The sequence below is a fragment of the Eubalaena glacialis genome, chromosome 17, assembly GCF_028564815.1.
Source record: "Eubalaena glacialis isolate mEubGla1 chromosome 17, mEubGla1.1.hap2.+ XY, whole genome shotgun sequence".
In the NCBI taxonomy this organism is placed as follows: domain Eukaryota; kingdom Metazoa; phylum Chordata; class Mammalia; order Artiodactyla; family Balaenidae; genus Eubalaena; species Eubalaena glacialis.
The window spans coordinates 68,190,004-68,208,849 of record NC_083732.1 but is presented as its reverse complement, the minus strand read 5'-3'; the positions used below and the strand labels follow the sequence as shown (position 1 = coordinate 68,208,849).

Here is an 18,846-nt window from a genome sequence, read left to right as displayed (position 1 = left end):
GGAAGTGATGAGGATGAAGATGAGGCTGCTGATGGTGGTGGTGATGCATGAGGTTTGCTTAGCTGATTAATCTGAGTTAGTTGTGTCTTTGAGAATAGTGGTTCTTCCTAACATTTATCTTAAAAAGGACATTTCCACCTTACTTTTGTTTTGAGGTGTCCATCAGAGACTCTCAGGAGTGCTGGCTGCCTAGCTGGCCCCTGCTTCCCTTCTCCAGTTCATTTTGCCTAGAACGGAATGATCCTCTTAATCATCTCATGGCCCTTAAGGGAGTCTTTTTGCTAATGCTTTCAATTAACATCAGAGGCCGTGTATAATCTGGCCTTAGCCGGCCTTCCCAATCTTCTCTCTCATTGCTTTTCCTCTATAGATTTCATCAGTCACAGTTAACAGCACTGTGTCCCTTCCTACCCCTAAGTGTTTTCTTTCCCATTTGCTGTAAGTCTTGACCATCCTTCCTCAGCTGTTCATTTCTGTTATTGAAATTCCCGTATATTCTTTAAGCCCTGGTTCCCATGCTCCCTCCTTTTGGAAATATCTTGCACTCTTTGCTGCCAGAGGTGAATTCTTTTTTCTCAAGCTTCTGCTGGTGGCTTTCTTGTAGATCTTATCCATTGTGAGGAGATTAGTCTCTATTAAATGACACTGAGATTGTCATCTAAGAGACTTCCTCCGTCAGTCCCCAAAGAGTTAGGTCATGAGAGATTGTCTCACACTAAGTAAACCCTCTTTGAGCCAGAATAAGAACGACCAAGGTATTAGGTTGCACCATTTGAAATCGTCATTTGGGTGGCTACAAGTGGCCATTTCATATAGTTCAACAGGATGCACTGAGAATTGTAACTGTCACGTGCGTGGACAAGGTGATCCGTGCATTATCTATTGAGTTCCAGTGTAGGCTGCCTACTGTGTGCTGGGCAACATGAGGAAACACAGTGGTGAATGTGACAGATACAGTCACAGCCTTCATAGGACTGGAGTCAAGCAATGTGGTCATCAGAGAGCTGACTGGTAAGCACTTAATGAGGAAAGGGAAGGATGAGAATAATCACATGCCTGTTGGCATCGGTCTTACTTACCCTTATGAATTCATCTCACCAATAGGTATGGTTTCACAAAAGGGACTGGCACAGAAAAATCTCCTGCCTACAACCCCATATATCTGTCTCCCCAGTTCCAATGCCTGAGGCCCTGAACAGTGCTCAGATGGGTTCTCTTCACTTTGAACTTGGAAATTCTTTGTTTTTTTATGCTTCCATGGGTGACTAGATATCCTTCTGGTAGATAAGTCTCTCTCTGAATATGTCAGGATATTCAAATAGGATCCATTCTGACTGACCGACTGGGAGCCATTCTGACTCCTATGGTTAGTATTGCATTTTTATGCACAGACTCATTGACTGATTTTATACTCTCACTCCCAGCTAGTAGTCCCAGTTTCTTTATTTCTAAGATGATGATGATGATAATAGTACCTTTCTTGTAGTCTTTATCAGATGTGTCTTATAAGATACCTACCTCCCATTCTCCCAGCCATATTTATGTCTGGGCTTCTGGCCATTGGTTGAGTCCTAGACTTCACCTTGGCCACTGAATCCAGTAGGTCACGTGGTTCCTTTTCCCTCGTTGGGACCGCACCACCTGGTAAAGCATTTGCGCTTAAGTCTTGCTTTAGACTCTGTATCCTAGGGCACCTGGGCGCTAAGACTTGGGCCCATTTTGATGATGAGATGAGATACTGCATTACAGGTGCTCAGCCCTGTACCTGTTATACACTCAGGATTCAGTAAATGTGAGCTCCTCTTCTGGGCGGGGGGCATTGTAAAGTGATGGTTTGTATTATGGGCTTTGGGGTCAGACTTCCTCTATGTGACCTAAGGCAAGTTATTTCATTCTGTGTGCCTCAATCCCTCCTTCAGTAAATGGAAGAAATCATAACACTAACAGGTTAGCTAAAAGGGTCAAATGGTTTGATACTGTACATGTAAATGTATTGCTGCTTAGGAGTGTGGATGCTCATGGTAGGTGCTTGAAAAATGTCAACTCTTATTGTGCTTTGTATTATTACTTACGAACATTTCTTATCTTCCCTACTAGACAGGGAACTTCTTGAGCCTAGGTCATTTCCTAGTTGTGTTTGTTCATTCTAGAAGGGTTTGGGCTGTTACATGGTAGCTAAGTATTTCTTAAATGAGCTAACAAGGAAAACCCAGCTCCCTCAGGATTGACTTTGTAAGTACATTGGCTCCTTTCATGCTAATCCACTGAACTTTTGGAACGGAGCTGAGGCAGGGTATTTGAAAGAGAGCCTCTAGTTTCTACACTAGATTTAGAAGTGGCTGACTTATGGGCTCTTAACTCTTATTGATGAAGCAAGTTCAGAAAAAGGAAATGGATCCTTTTAAACCCAGTGGTTGGGCCCATAATGGGAAAGAAGTCATATGTCCTCCTCCTTCCCCATTTTAAATTTCCATGTCTAGCCTTGAGTTTAAAATTGATGTGTTCGCTGCTTTGGCTGGAAAATTCTATTTTGAACTTATAGGCCTTGTCTCTGCAGCTCTCCCCTGTAGGCTTAACAAGGGAAAGGTCAGGGCATCACTAAGCTGGCAACTAATAACTTCTGCATTAGTTAGTGGACATGTAAACAGTGTCAGGAGAATTGCTTCAGGCTGAGATTTCTGAGCCCTGTGTATACGGGGTTGCTGATCGCTTTTGTATTTTATTTTGAGAAAGAGTAAAAAGAGAAAGAGAAAAAAACACTTGACCCAGTTGTGAGATGTGTAGGAGCAGAGCCTGGAGTATAGGTATATCCCTTGAGCTCCCACAGATGGGTTCTAGTGGGCATTTTCCATCCTTTAATGACGTGAGCCCTCCAGTAGCTTCTCCGGCACGTAAACCAAATCTGAGATGAGGCTTGCGGATGAGATGACTCCCTGATGTAAATATAGTTTGGGCTTCTTTGGGGGGGTGTGGGGAGGGGTCCTTAGATTTTGAGCCTTGGCAGCCGGGCTAAGTGCCTCCCTTTTTGCTTTGTCTCTAGCATCCAACTGCTTCATTCCCTGGTCTTTGTGCCTTGAAAGTTGATGGCAAGTGTCTTCTCTCTCAGTCTCCGCGTAGGAATTGAGAGAGGATGGCACAACAGTTAATATACCTTCCAGAGGAAGTGGTGAATGTGAGATTGCCATGTGTGCCCACATTCACTTTTGAGGTCCTTTCAACCCCGAGACAGGTATAGCATAGGGCTGAGGTGCTCTATAGAATCACACCATCTGGGATGGTGTGCTGGTGGGTCCATCCTAAGCAAGACACAACCTTTCTGTACCTTAGTTTTCTCACCTATAAAATGGGGTTGTTATACAGATGAAATGAGATGATGTACATAAAGAACTTGGAACATTTCCGGGACTTCCCTGGTGGTCCAGTGGGTAGGACTCCGCACTCCCAATACAGGGGGCCCAGGTGCGATCCCTGGTCGGGGAACTAGATCCCGCATGTCGCAAAACGAAGACCCTGCGTGCTGCAACTAAATAAACAAATAAATAAATAAGAACTCGGAACATTCCCTGACACAGAGTAAATGTTTTAAAAAATGTTAGTTATTCTTATATCATCATTCTTATTAGGTATTCTACAGAAACTTCAACACAGGAGTTCATGCTGGGACTGTCATAGGGTAGTCTCTTCAGTCTCAGTTTTTCAACTGATCCCCTCATCCCCCAAACCCTCACCACACACACATACACACACACACACACCCATACACACCCACACCCACACACACACACACGTACACTCACCTCACCATGCCTTATCCTGGTGCTGCCCAAACTTTATACTACCTTCACAATTTTCCTAAATCCATGGACCATGTGTTCTATTGTTTAGTATTTTTCTTTAAATCAGCTTACTTTTCACTTTAATGAAACTTTTTTTGAATAACTCTACTAGTACCTTTTATTGCTATAGCTACTAATATATATGTATATGTATTTTTGCTTCTCTGAGCTAAAATTAATGAAGAGTAGAATTTTTAAATGTTTGTCTCTGCACCTCCTAAAATGACCTGGCCTTCCAGTGGTGTGTGTCCCACACTTGGAATCACTGCTCCGTGCATCCACTCTTCCCTGGCCTCAGAGTGCTGGTTCTCCCCTTTGTGCCTTTGCATCTACTGAGCTCTCTGTCTGTTAAGCCTCATTTCTATTTATCCCCAGTGGATTCCTGGCCATCAGGGTCCTGATTCAATGTGACTCTGAGGCTTTCGTTGCTCTTCCAAGCAGCTGGTTGCTGCATCCTCTGGTCTCCCGGCATTTCTCGTATCAGGCGAGGACCGATCATCCGCATCTTGTTCTCTTGGTCATCTTGGTCTCCCTGCAGACTATGAACTCCTCCAATCTTACTCACCTCTGTACTCCCTTCGACTAGCAAGGTGTCTGTACACAGTAGGTGCCCAGTAATGGTGGAACCAAATGAATCTGCACAGATGGGAAATGGAAGCCTTCTATGTTGAGAGGTGACATGGTGGTGGAGCATCCTTTGTGAAGATGACGATGGGGGAAATTTTCCTGAAAACAAGACTGTCCATTTACCTCTCTTTTCCCCGATTCCTTCCCTCCTGCCTGCTTTCCCCCGCCTCCCAGGTTATGAGCAGCCGTTTTCTGCCCTATGACAACATCGTCACAGACGCCGTGCTCAGCCTTGACGAGGACACTGTGCTTTCAACCACGGAGGTAAGCAGCCTCACCAAGGAGGGGCGGAGGGCACTGCGGGCAGTCACCTCAAACCCCAAGGTGCCGGCGCCTCTTTTGCCCTTGCCTTGGCCAAGCCCAAAACGTTTTTCAAAACTTCCTGCAGAGTCGGTCTGAATCAACCCGGTTCCTGTGAGCACCTTGCCGCCACCTGGCACCCTGATGAGGGCATTTTCCCCTTTGTTTCCTCTGCTAATCAGTTCCTCATTTGCAAGGCTGTGCCTCACCTCACCCCTCCCTCCTGCCCTCCTTTTGTTTGTTTGTTTGTTTTTAAACAGTGCAGGTGCAGGCAGGTGTGCAGAGGGACCCAGGGGAGTCGGGCAGGGGCACCTGTTTAGCATTTTCTTGAAACCACGCTCTGGGAGCCCATCTTTCCTGATTCTGCTAACGCCTGTGTGGGCGTGTGTTGACTCTGTTGGGGAACACTATTCTGGGTTCTAAAGGCAGCTTTTCCATCTTGGTTGGAAGTGTGCATTTTCTTTAACCCACACGAGAGCAAACGGTTTCACTTGAAGGCTGAGATAGAGATCCCTGCTATTTCAGATGTTCAGGTATTTGTGCCAAAAATAAGATTGCACAGAGCAATGTGTGAGGGGGAGGGAGAGAAGAGGAAAGATAGCTATGCTAGAAAACCAATTTTTACAACTCGAATGAGTATTGATCTCTGAAACCGCACTTAAAACCGTAGAGGGGACCAAAGACAGTTACACAAAAATGTAGTAGATCACAAATACATTATTCATGGTAGCTGCTAAAAAGCTTGGAGACTTAGCTACCTATCCTGTTCCCCTTCTTTTATTCCTTTTTATTCATAATCATTTTCTTTTCAATTTAAATGTTGACACTTACCAGCAGGCGTTTTCCTAGATGCCAGTCTGATTCTAACGGCCTGCTGCCCACATAGCCAGGACTCATGGTAACTTGGGCTAGCAGTCTCTGTGTCTCTTCAAATTCCATGGATGCTTCCAGTTTCCATCAAATGGAGTTGCGCAGACGTTCTGTGTAAGGGCAACCAAAATCACCCCAGGACAAAATGTCCTGGGCCTCACCTTTGTTAAAGCCTTTCTATGCAGCCAAAGCTCTATAAATACTTGGTGAATGAGTGATGTTGGAGGGATGCGTGCTGCGCGGATTAAAGTGTGAGCACACAGCCAATTGTGTCATGTGTGAGTCGGCAGGATAAAGAGGTGGGGGGAAGGGGAGAGATGCTTAATGTTCAAAGAGAATGACTGCAATGGAATACAAGGAATGGGACGCTCCAGCTTGCATTTTTCTCCTGCTTCCTGCAAGGGAGGCTGGCATCCCCGGAGCAAATTCATTCAACAAGTATTTATTGAGGGATGTCTTTGTTCTGGTCTCTGCCAGGTACTTTGATTACACAGTTCCTGCCTGTAGCCGCCAGAGTCCTGGCAGCAAACAATTCAAATCAGGTGACTCAAATGAAGGGATTTAGGATGACTTAGGTGAGTGGGGTTAAAGGACGCCACAGGAGAGGGAGAGGCACCTGGGGAGTGGCACGAGCTTGAAGCAGCTCCTACTTCTAGGCCTGAAGAAGTGAAGGAAGGAAACAGTGTTTCCGGTGTCCCTTAGAGGGGGAACTAGGAAGAAGAGGCTGCCCTACAAGAGCTATGACCATGGAGGGGTGTGGCACCTACCAGAACTCTGGGGCCAGAGCCGGGGTGGGGAGCAGGGGAGAAATACTGTCCTCTCTCTGTCCCACTTCCATTTTCCTGCCAGCAACTCCCATTGACCTAACCCAATCAGCCACCAGCTGGCAAGGAAGACCAGGTTATGCAGTCCATAGAGTTCCATTGTCTCAGGCGTAGGGCACGGCAAGAAGAGTGGAGAGTGGATCTCGGAGAGCAAACAGGAAAGGCAGCACATTGCCATGTGAAACGTATAGTCAAGACTACAGCATATACCTGAATCGTTACCCTATGACCTGAAGTATTGATTGATGTCTCATCTTCCGCTGGGCACAGAGCAATTGATCTCACACTCGGGTTTGTTTCTCTCTGTCCCATGGTGAAAACTTTCAGCTGCTGTGATGTAGCCACGTGCTAGTGAATTTCTTTTCAAAGAATAGCAATTCCAGCCTCTCAGTGCATGCTGGGAAGAACTTGTGCTGTATGTGGAGCAATTAGAAGTCAGCGTGGGTTGAGCATGAGATGGCAATTTAAGAAGCTGGCCGTCTGGTTTGTTTACTTTTCTGGCTGATCAGTGGAGCAGTCGTGTTGCCTGACATGGTGGAGGACAAGGGTTTCTCTTTTCTCTTTTTTTTAGGTGAATAGATGTTGGTTCATTTTATTTCCTCTCTAAGGATTCTTAGCTTGTTTAAATGCCTCTCTGTAGTATTAAGGATAGATTTTTAAACAGTGTCCTATAAAGGGTGTTAGATAGAGTTGGTTTGTAGTTATTTACATTTATCTGGGTTGCTTCAAATTCTCAAAAGAAAACCGATGTTAGTTTTTAAGAGAAGAGGCCATAAGCTGACCTTTGCCTCCTTTGATGTGTTAATGAGCTGCGTGAAAGCAGAACTATCACAAGAATCATAGTTTTATTGGAATTTACTTTTGAGTTGCTTTGAAATGACTTGAAACAGCTTTGAGATAGTAAGGAATTCATGTGATGAAAACACCCCATCGGTGTATGCGTCTCCTTTTCAAAGGATAATGGAAAACGCCAAAGAGCGCTGACAGCCAGGCTGATTCTTTGATGACGGGCTGCATAATGTACTGTCCCATGAGTTGGCACCATTAGTATTGAACGCCAGTGATGATGTGCAGGTTATCACGACCTGCTTTCAGTTTTTTGGCAAATACTGTCCACTCCCCTGCTGTCTTTTAACTTTGAGACGCCCCTTACCCCACCACGCTTCCTTAATGTGTATCCCAACACCCTACTTTTTTCCCCCCAGGTATTATAGTTTGGGGGAAAAAGCTATATTGTTAAGGCTTTCTTATCTTGAGTCAGGGCACCAAACTAAATCTCCATAAAAATTTAAATTCATGGCTGTTTACAAAAATCATGTCTTCTAACTAAGCCCCAAGAATTCAGAGATAAAAGGACCCTTACAGATCACCCAGGCCAGTGTTTCCCAAACCTAGGATTTCACTGATATGTTTACCTAGGATGAGGCTTAAAAAAAGAAAGAGTATGCTGTTTAAAGAAAAATATTAACTAAGTTATCGAATATGTGGTGGGAATGTGGGAAAAGGAGCGATGATGGTTATGCATATGGTGAAAACTTGGGAAATACTGATCTAGGCTTATTTGCTTTGTCTTGTAATTGAAGTAAAATTCACATAGCATAAAATTAACCATCTTCAAGTGTATGATTCAGTGGCATTTAATACCTTCACAGTGTTGTATGCTTATTACCTCTACTTCATTCTGAAACATTTTCATTACCCAAAAAGGAAACCCATTAATCAGTCACTCCCTATCCTTTGGAACCACTAATCTGTTTTCTGTGTCTATGGATTTGTGTATTCTGGACACTTCATGTAAGTGGAATCATACAATATGGGGCCTTTTGTGTGTGGCTTCTTTCACTCAGCATAATGTTTTCAAGGTCTGTCCACGTCGTGGCACGCATACGCATCAGTGTTTCATTCCTTTTTATAGCTGAATAATATTCCATTGAATGGATATACCATGTTTGGTTTATTTATTGATGAGTTGATGGCATTTGGGTTGTTTCCACCTTTGGGCTATTGTGCACAGTTATTTGCTCTGCTTTTGAACCCCTGGGAGGTCAGGAACTGGACTTGCCAACATCACTCAGCCACCCAGCCACCATCACAGTGCCAAGACTTGAAATATCTGTGCAATAAATGAAAATACCATTTGCATTGCTTATCAAGAAGAGATAGGGCAAAGGTTGTTGGGTGCATGTGTAACCTGTTTAAGATAAATTGTTTTCAACACTGTAGCAACAGAGCTAGAAGGGAGACTATGCTAACAGTACACACCAAATCTGAAACCAGATGGCTTGGGTTCAAATCTTGGCTCTGCCACTTACTAACTCAGAAAAATTATTTGAACCTCCATATCCTTAGCTTCCCTCTCTGTAAACTGGAGACTCTAAAATTACCTGCTTCACAGGGTTACTGTGAGGATGAAATGAGTTAAAATATGTAAGTTTTTTTTTTTTTTGTATCTGAAATATCTTTATTTTGATTTCATTTTTGAAAGAAAATAGAACTGAAAGAAACAGAGTTACAATTTTTTCTTTCAGTATTTTAAATCATTTGATCTACAGAATTCTTGCTTGCATCATTTCTTTTGTTTTTCTCCAGGTTTATTGAAATATAATGATGTATAATATTGTATTAGTCCAAGGTGTACAACATGATTTGATATATGTATATATTGCAAAAGGATTACCACAACAATTTTAGTTACTATCAATCACCTCACATGGCTATAATAAAATATGTAAGTTCTTATAACCATGCCTGTTGTATTATAAGCATTACACAATTATGACCATTATATGATGGTTTGCTGTTACTGGGTTTTTGAGGGGGGGGGTTGTTTTGTTTTGTTTTTACTTTCTGTATGTTATTTTATGTGTCATTCATCAAAGAATCATAGAAGTCAAAAGTGAGTGTACACATTTGAAAACAGACTATTTGCTAATTACACGTTAGTTTGTAGCAGGTTCAGAAGTACCTGCTTTGGGTTATTTTGAGCACTAGGAAGTCATTTCACTGCATTTCCTTTAAAAATAATCTTGGTCTGTCCCCACTTATTCCTAGTGATTTTTCACTGTGGATGTGTTTTCTAAATTCCCTTGCACTGAGCATCTTCACACCTGAGAGGCCTGAATTACTGTTCTTGATGATATCTTCTTTGTATTCCCATTAGAACTTGTGTGCTTTTTAAACATCTTTTCTCTGGCTCTTAAGTGGATGCTTTGATTTTAGTCACTGTGGCTTTGCTGTGTGCTGATGATGATGAATGCTATATATTCATACGGTAGATGTATACAGAAAATCTGCTCCTGTTTATAAAACAGATGCATTTATGCCTCCCATCAATCAGTGGTCACATATCTTTTGGAGGCTGCGGGGGAAGCAACTGATTTTTTTGACTTTTTAGCTTGAGTAGACTGGATTTCTAAAGGACATATCCACCCATGTATTTTTTTCCTTCTTTCATTTCCACACTAATCTGAAGTTTCTTTAACAGAAAACATTAAAATGTGCATAATTATGGGGCTAAATGTCAAGCAGTCAGTTTAATTTGCTGATGAATACATGGAATTAATGTTACGCAACAGTCCCGGGATTTCACATTACGAATTAGCAGGGGGAAGGTGATGTTTTGTTGACATTTGTTAACACCGTTGATTGCTTGTTTGGCTTGTGTTCTGCCTGCAGGTGGATTTTGCGTTCACCGTGTGGCAGAGCTTCCCCGAGAGGATTGTAGGGTACCCTGCACGCAGCCATTTCTGGGATAACTCGAAGGAGCGGTGGGGCTACACGTCCAAGTGGACGAACGACTACTCCATGGTGTTGACGGGAGCTGCTCTTTACCACAAGTGAGGAGTTTGGACGTCATCTTATATTGCTTTTTATATTAGTTTCTGGCTGCTGCAGAGATGGGAACTTGGGCCAAATCTTGTTAACAACCTTAATGGAAATTAGTTTGAAAAATCCCCATTTCAATTCTGTTGATGTGGCCAACGTGTATCTTTGAAATCAGTAAAACCTCTTGGCTTATGGCATCTTTAGAAACTATGGTAGAGCAGCATCTTCAGCGACTCTGAGGTGTGGAGACGTACTCAGGGTGTATTGAGTAATTGAATGTGTAGAAGAACAGCGAAGTAAACGCTTAATTGAGCACCTCTCAGCACTGTTCTAGGTGCTTAGGATTTACCGCTGAGTAAAATAGGAAAAAAACTATCTGCCCATACAGGTTTTGTATTCTAACAATATACATAATACTTCTATAATATATTAAGAGAGGGGCTTTCCTGGTGGCGCAGTGGTTAAGAATCTGCCTGCCAATGCAGGGGACACGGGTTCGAGCCCTGGTCCGGGAAGATCCCACATGGAGTGGAGCAACTAAGCCCGTGCGCCGCAACTACTGAGCCTGCGTGCCTAGAGCCCGTGCTCCGCAACGAAGAGTAGCCCCTGCTCGCTGCAACTAGAGAAAGCCCGCGTGCAGCAACGAAGACCCCAACGCAGCCAAAAATAAAAAAAATAAAAATAAATAAATTTTAAAATATATCTATTAGGAGATAAGATAAAGCAGAGCAGGGCAAAGGTGGAGAAGGGGCAGGTTAGGGGTGATCCTCATTGAACGGATGAGATTTGAGTGGAGACTTGAAAGGAGAAAGGAAGTCAGCCAGGAGAATACCTGTAGGAAGAGTGCTCTGGCGTGGGGAGCAGTGTGAAAGGATGCCCTGAGACAGGATGCTGGAGGAATATCCAGAAGACCGATGTGACCAGAGTGGAGTGAGGGGCAAGCAGGTGAGAGAGGTCATGGGATCCCGGATGCAGGACCCTGCTTTCCATCATGAGGACTTGACCGTCTTCTAAGTTATGTGGGGAGCCAGTGCAGGGATGTGAGCAGAGCAATCCTTCTTATGTTTTAGGCATCTACTCTGAAGGCTGTGGTGAGGATAGACTATAAGGGGGCCAGGGGAGAAGCAGGGAGACTTGTTTGGAGGTGACTGACATTATCTAGGCAAGAGATGATGGAGCCTGGGTCAGGAAGTGAGCAACAGAGGTGGGAAGGAGTGATCAGATTGTGGACATATTTTGAAGATGCTCCAGCATGATGTCCTGACAGATTGGGTACAGAGTTTGATGACTCTTAGGGTTTTTGACTTGAAGAACTAGAAGTATAGAGTAGTAAGCCATCAACAGAGTTGGGGAAAGGCGTAGATGGAATAGGTATTAGGGAAAATACAGGAGTTCAGTCTTGGGCATGTAGGGACATTTAAAAGAGTGTGTTGAAAAAGTCAGGGATGGAGATATAAATTTGGGAGCTGTTTGCATAGATTTGATCTTTAAAGCTAGGAGACTCAGGTAAGATGGCCAAATTCATGAGTGTAGAAGGCTAATGTTCCTGACTCAATCATTATTGAAATCCCCTCCTTAGTAAGGTGAATACACCAATCTTAACCTGGTCTTTTTTAGTAAAAAAATAGAGAATCCTGTCATCTCAAGGATGGAGTTGGAAATGCACAAGATATAAGCATTAGGGTGACTGAATCTTGATCTCAAGACTCCACCTCTTTCTTCCCGCCACCACCATTCAGTGAACCAAATTCATTCAAATGATTTTTCCAATAAATGTATGCTATATATTCCTCCAAAAAAAATACTAGGGTGAGAAATAATTCAAATAAATTGTGGGTTCTCCATAATGATTGACCACCAAATTGATTGGGGTTTTGAAACACAAAAGAAGTGTTTTGTGTTGAAAACACCTTGTAGAAGTGTTGAAACACATGGCTTACAGGCCAGAAAAAATGGAATGGTTATACTGTTGAACTCAGAGTTATGGGATAGTATTGAATACGGTTCTGATTAAACCAATAATTAAAAGTGTAAAGCAACTTGTAATGATATGTGGATCACATGTAAGTAACTTCTCTTGCCATCTAAGTATTTGGTTTCTAACCAACCAGCCTGATATTAAAGTTAGCCTGGGCAAGCAATAGCTGCATCTGTGTGCTTCTCTGTACCTTGTTTCCTTATCTGTAAAACAGGGATAATACTAGTACCTACATCATAGGTTTCTTATAAGGATTAGATGAGGCATTTCTTGTAAAGTACTTTAGAACATTACCTGGTATATAGTATGTACCATATAAATGACAATTGTTATCATCATCGTCAACCATGATATGTTTAGGGATTCAAAGAATGAATATGTGGTTTCTGTCAAAGAAGACCACCTGTTATTTTATAATCATGGCCCCTGCTGAAACCTGTCTTTGGTTTGTACAGATATTATCACTACCTTTACACCCATTACCTGCCAGCCAGCCTGAAGAACATGGTGGACCAATTGGCCAACTGTGAGGACATACTCATGAATTTCCTGGTGTCTGCTGTGACAAAATTGCCTCCAATCAAAGTGACCCAGAAGAAACAGTATAAGGAGACAATGATGGGACAGGTAAGAGAAGGAGAACTCTCCCCCCTTGCTTTGCTCACTGGTGACTCAGTCTGAGGTAATGAGGACTCACTGTTCCTCTAGGAAGCATAATGAGAAGATATCAGGAAACAAACCACATCCAAAAGCTCTGAGGGAGTGTATGTTTGGACGTGGGTAATTGGGAAGATGTAAGTCAAGAGTATCGTTATGTCAAGAGTATAAAAGCTGTCTAAATTGGTGCAGCCACTATGGAGAAAAGTATGGAGGTTCCTTAAAAAAACTAAAAATAGAGTTACCATATGATCCAGCAATCTCATTCCTGGGCATACATCCAGAGAAAACTCTAAATCGAAAATACCCATGTATCCCAATGTTCATAGCAGCACTGTTTACAAAAGCCAAGACATGCAAGCAACCTAAGTGTCCATCGACAGATGAATGGATGAAGAAGATGTGACATTATATATATATATATACACACATATATGTGTGTGTATATATATATATACGCAATGGAATATTAGCCATGAAAATGAATGAAATAATGCCATTTGCAGCAACATGGATGGACCTAGAGATTATCATACTAAGTGAAGTAAGTCAGACAGAGAAAGACAAATATCATATAATATTGCTTATATGTGGAATCTTAAAAAATGATACAAATGAACTTATTTACAAAACAGAAGTAGACTCACAGACATAGAAAACAAACTATGGTTACCAAAGGGGATAGTGGGTGTGGGGAGAGATAAATTAGGAGTTTAGGATTAACAGATACACACTACTATGTGTAAAATAGGTAAACAACAAGGACCTACTGTCTAGCACAGGGAACAATACTCAATATCTTGTAATAACCTATAATGGAAAAGAATCTAAAAAAGAATATATATCTGTATAACTGAATCACTTTGCTGTACACCTGAAACTAACACAACATTTATACTTCAATAAAAGTTGAATAAAAAAATAAAAGCGCTCATGTGACCTACCAGGTGGCATAAGAAAGACGTCTCTTCTCCAGAGTTAAAGACCTAAAGAGAATTTATGCAAGTTTATTTTAGGTGTTTTATTGAATGCATAGCTAATAATGCTCTCAACACAGCCTTCTAGTGGTTGCTCTTGAGTTGGATGCGCATTGTGGAGGCAGATGAGGAGTCATAGTACTTGATTTTCAGTTCTAGAGCAAGCACTTAGTTGCTGTAGGAAGTCAGTTACCTTCTGAAACTCAATTGTCTCATCTTTAAAATGGAAATGGTGAAATCAACCTCACAGCGTTGAGGTCAGACGTATGAAAGCTTTTGCCAAAGTAAAATACAGTGTTGAGTCACAAACGATTACTACTAAAGATACTTTCAGCGAAATATAATCTAACTTTCTCTTTTTACAAGTAAGAAAACTAGGACCCAGAGAATTTAAGCATATTGCCAGAAGTCACCCAGGATTAGAGACAACTTGGAGTTGAATCCCGGCCTCTGTTTCTTCCACTATTTATTCTTCTACACCCCAGGGTCCTTTTATTCATCTTGGACAGAGCCCAGTACTCTATGTACGAAATCAAAAACCATAAGACCATTTAGATCTACCCAAGTTAAATCATGGAGAATCCAGCAGGATTTGAGTCAACCTAAAAGGACATACTTATGTAGTTATATCAGTTCAATTTGGGGGGTTTTCCATGTACCTTGTTCTAACAGTTATTGAAAATCACATATAAATCTAGCTTTTGCAGAGGAAAATGTAACCAGGCCTCATGTTAACACAATTGATGGTTTTTCATACTCTGAATTTAGTAAAAGCAAAAAATTTACAGGATTTTAAGTTTATAAAATTTAATAATTTAATATTTACCAAATATGTACAGGTTATCAGGCATTGTTCTAGGTACTAGGTACTGGACAAAGCAAAGAATCTAGTGGAAAATTCTATTTCCCTCTAATTACTAAAAGGACGGGCGAGAGGATTTACAAGAATTTGTCATTTTTAAGACTGAAAGACTTGTCAAATTCAAGCAAAATGTATTGAGTACCCATGCATATTCATATTTATTATCTCATTTAAAGATACACCATTCCTTTAATATTGTTAACTCAGAGTCCTCTGGACTCCCCTGAGGTTATACACAAATTAGGGGTGGAACTCATAACGTATGGTTTCTTAGGGGTTGGTTTTTTACTCTTTTCATAGATTTGCCTAATTCTACCAAACCAATATTTCTAGTGACTTTACACATGTTTTGGAACAAATCTAAATTTAGGCTTAGGTCTAACTAGACGTATCTAGCTAGATATGTGCTATATTTGCCCCCTTCTTCCCATCATATACACTAGTTTATTGAACGTTTGTGTGACTGGTGAAGTAAATGGATATCGTGCTCTAAAATTATGCCTTTATAACACAGGAAAGATATCTTCTGTAATAGGTTGGTTGACCCAAAATAAATGTTAAAATCAAGAGGCAAAAAAGAGACTTGAATGATTCACTTGGACTCTTTTTTTTTTTTCATTTGTAAGAGAATAAGAATGAGCTTAGGCTCTTGACAGTGTTTCCCTTCGCGGATGTGAGCACTCACCGGGATGTAGTGGGTCTAGCCCTTTGGGAATAAGTGGGCCAATCAGAAATGGCCTGCAAGCTCATCCCAAATTAGGAGAAAAATGGAGGTACCTTTGGGACTTTCGGCTCTGATATGGACTCAACTGGTCAGCTTCATTTGATACTCTCTCCGATTTACCAAGCAGAGTTCCTCTAGTACAAAAGGTAAAGAATGAAACCTGAGTTCTGCCCCTTTCTAGCCCTGAACAAACAATTTTAACTTCCTTGGACCTGCTTCCTCATCTGTAAAGTGGAGATGCTATTACCTGGGTAGATAACTCGACCAGGTTGCTGCGAGGCTCAAATGAGCTCATGAAAACACTTTACAAATAGTGTTTTGTTTGTTGTTCGGCTACTCCAAGATAACTTGACATTTGTATTTACCTTCGATGCTTTCTTTCAAGCATATTGACACTTGTGGTTTTAAAGTGACTCTGAGTGATTCTCACAGCAAACTGTACCTTCCTATGAAAGTATTTTCTAACAATGCATGAGGATGCAAACACATTACACACACACACACACACATATACACATACATATATATACACCATTCAACAGTGGCCTATTGACATAAATGAGTTTGTGTGTTTTTTTCGACATAATTGGGCAGCCCACCTTTTCCTTGTTTCATAAAAACACGATTTTAAAGACATTATGCTTAGTTGATCTATTTAAATTTCAGCACTCAAGTCACTTAAGGCGTTCTTTTAAATCAGTGTTAGTCATTTAAATGGTCTAAAAATATTTAACCAACCTTAGGGTCAACATGGAGAACTGAAGAGATGGCAGCCATCTTTCTTCTTACCCAGAATCAACCAAATTAACAGAGGGGTTTCAGAAAATTATCTGTGAAACCATAAACACATTATTAGTCATCGCATTTGCTCCCAAGTGCAAAGAAGAGTTTTATGTTTAGTGACCACAGCAGTTGCGATTCAGTTGGTAGGTCCTTCACGGACCAGAGAATGTGTCAGTCCCTATGGATCTTTGTATGTTTGGGGCGCTGGGAAACATGGCAGGTCTCGGGAAAATCTTCTGGCGAGGCTGAAAATCCGGGTCCATGCTTGCATCTTCACCAGGCACGTGGATGGGGCCGGCGTGGTGGCCAGGCCAGACCCTGAGCCCTACTGCGTGCCCATAAGCCTGACTTCGTTTACGGCCGTGTGTCCATCTCACCTGGCACCTGTCTCATCGTCTTCCTTCTTTCTCTCCCTTTCCCCAGACCTCTCGGGCTTCCCGCTGGGCTGACCCTGACCACTTTGCCCAGCGACAGAGCTGCATGAATACGTTTGCCAGCTGGTTTGGCTACATGCCGCTGATCCACTCTCAGATGAGGCTCGACCCCGTCCTCTTTAAAGACCAGGTCTCTATTCTGCGGAAGAAATACCGAGACATCGAGCGACTTTGAGGTTCCTGGCCGAGTCGGGGGAGGGGAGCAAGAAGGGCCAGAGGATGGGGTCAGTGGCTCTCTCTTCCCCGTGCAGATCCGCTCAGCAGCGGAGCTAGATTGTGCCAAGTATCCAAATAAACTAAGATGATCAAAGTGACAAAAAAAGAAAATAAAGGAAAATAAAAAGGCCAATGGAAACTCTACTCCTGACTCGTGGGACTGCACAGGACTGCTCCAGACTCACCTCACTGGCTTCTATGTCCCAAGACTAGGTTGTGTACAGTTTAATTATGGAACATTAAATAATTATTTTTGAAATGATTGCTATGCAGGTTTAAACTTTTTTAATGATCAAAACTATTAAAAACCAGAGTTCTTTCTTTAATCAAAATTGTGTTGGTTGTGAATATTTCAAAGCTGCTGTTCCTCTTCCCACAGACAGCATTGCCGTCGGTCGCGTGGGGTGCCCTGCAGTTACGAAAAGCTCGGACTTCATGGAAAAAACCATAAGTCACTCTACCCCGTGTCAAGAAATAACCAAGCATAAATAAGACAAGTTCATGACTCAGCTTTGCCAGAGCAAATTGTTTTCCATTTTGAATTTGCAGATCCACTTGAACTTTTATCTCTAAAATGTTGCTGCATGAGAAAAAGTATAATGACCTCCAGGTAGACAGTTCTAACTGAAAACTTTATGTTTGGGATAAAGAAGTATGATCATCTTTTTCATTGGGGGGGTGCGGGAAGTTAGTACCAAGAAAACGCTAGTGTAATTAAGAAGTGTTCAGTTTACACAAGGAACCATGCAAACAATCCACCAGCATATTAGTGAGATGGAAGTATTGACCCACAATAGTAACCTAGTGCTTTTCACGGGGGTGGGTTAGATTACGCATTCAACCACTGACACACGTCTGCTTAGGGCTGGGGAAAGGCTTTGGTTTCAAGGCAAAGGAAGAATGAGTATATCGTTGGCTCAGCAGGAGTCACAAGACAAGCTCTTTTCATGGTTGTGAAAACCTCGTTTCAGAAGCTTCTCTATTGAAGAAGAAGTAATAATGTTGAAATTCCCACCATTGAACTTGAGGATTGCTGAGAAGTAAACGGAGTGTGTATCTCACCATTGGGACCCTGATACCACTTTTAGCCAAACAGTGTTTTGAGCAAGAATCTGGCAAACAAAATAATCAGAAACAAATGTCAATACTGTTTTATTTCATTTTAATTTTTAAATCTGTAGAATCTGTAGTTTAGTTGTGCTTCTTGTTTAAAAGAACATTTCTATCCCTGGAAATGCTGCTTTGAGCTTCTGATTATTATAAAATTGCAATTACAAACTGAAAAATATATATATACCCCTTAACTCCATTGTAAAAGATGGAGACTTCTGAGATTAAATGCTTGCTTCTACTCGGAAGAGGCAAGAGAGAATAAAGAAGAGAAAGACATTATTGGGTCCTCTTACGCTGAATAAACAAGAAGCACTTTAATTTTTTTTTTTTTTTTTTTTTTGCCCCTAAACTCTCATACATCTCATAAATGTGTTTCCAACATTGGGTTAGAAGAAAGTCTCATCACAGAATTATGTTCAAGTGCCTGGCTTAGGTCAGTGGAAACTGTAAATCCAGGAGACTTTAACTCATCCTTGTTTTGTAGACATCTGGAAGAGAGAAAGGAACTTTCAAAGAGAATGCAAGGAGGGAGAGAGCTTTGAGCACTGGAGAAGTGACTCAATATGCTACCTAGTGACAGCAAGGACCAGAGCCCACGTGTCCTGATTCTGTGTTGTGAGTGGTGCACAGGCAATGAACTTCAATGAAAGACGGGCTTTTCTCTGCAGCCTGGTGACTCAGAAGAGCTCCCTACATCTCTCTCTTATCCAATTTGACCCAGCCTTAGCCCACTCTCATACATGTGACATTTTCTGCTAAGTGGATATGACTATCTCTTAAGTATTTGTTGAAAAATAATTCTTAGGTCCATGGTGCTTGC

At 41.8% G+C, this 18,846-nt stretch overlaps 1 protein-coding gene across 1 annotated transcript in view; it reads left to right on the top strand.

Moving 5' to 3' along the window:
- Positions 1–17,245, top strand: part of EXT1 (exostosin glycosyltransferase 1) — a 291,690-nt gene extending 274,445 nt beyond the window's left edge. The window contains exons 8-11 of the mRNA XM_061171410.1: positions 4,638–4,727; positions 10,133–10,293; positions 12,716–12,887; positions 16,687–17,245. Of these exons, the coding sequence (XP_061027393.1) occupies positions 4,638–4,727; positions 10,133–10,293; positions 12,716–12,887; positions 16,687–16,872 (609 nt within the window). The 3' untranslated portion in view covers positions 16,873–17,245. The remainder of the gene's footprint in view (positions 1–4,637; positions 4,728–10,132; positions 10,294–12,715; positions 12,888–16,686) is intronic.
- Positions 17,246–18,846: the final 1,601 nt, after the last annotated feature.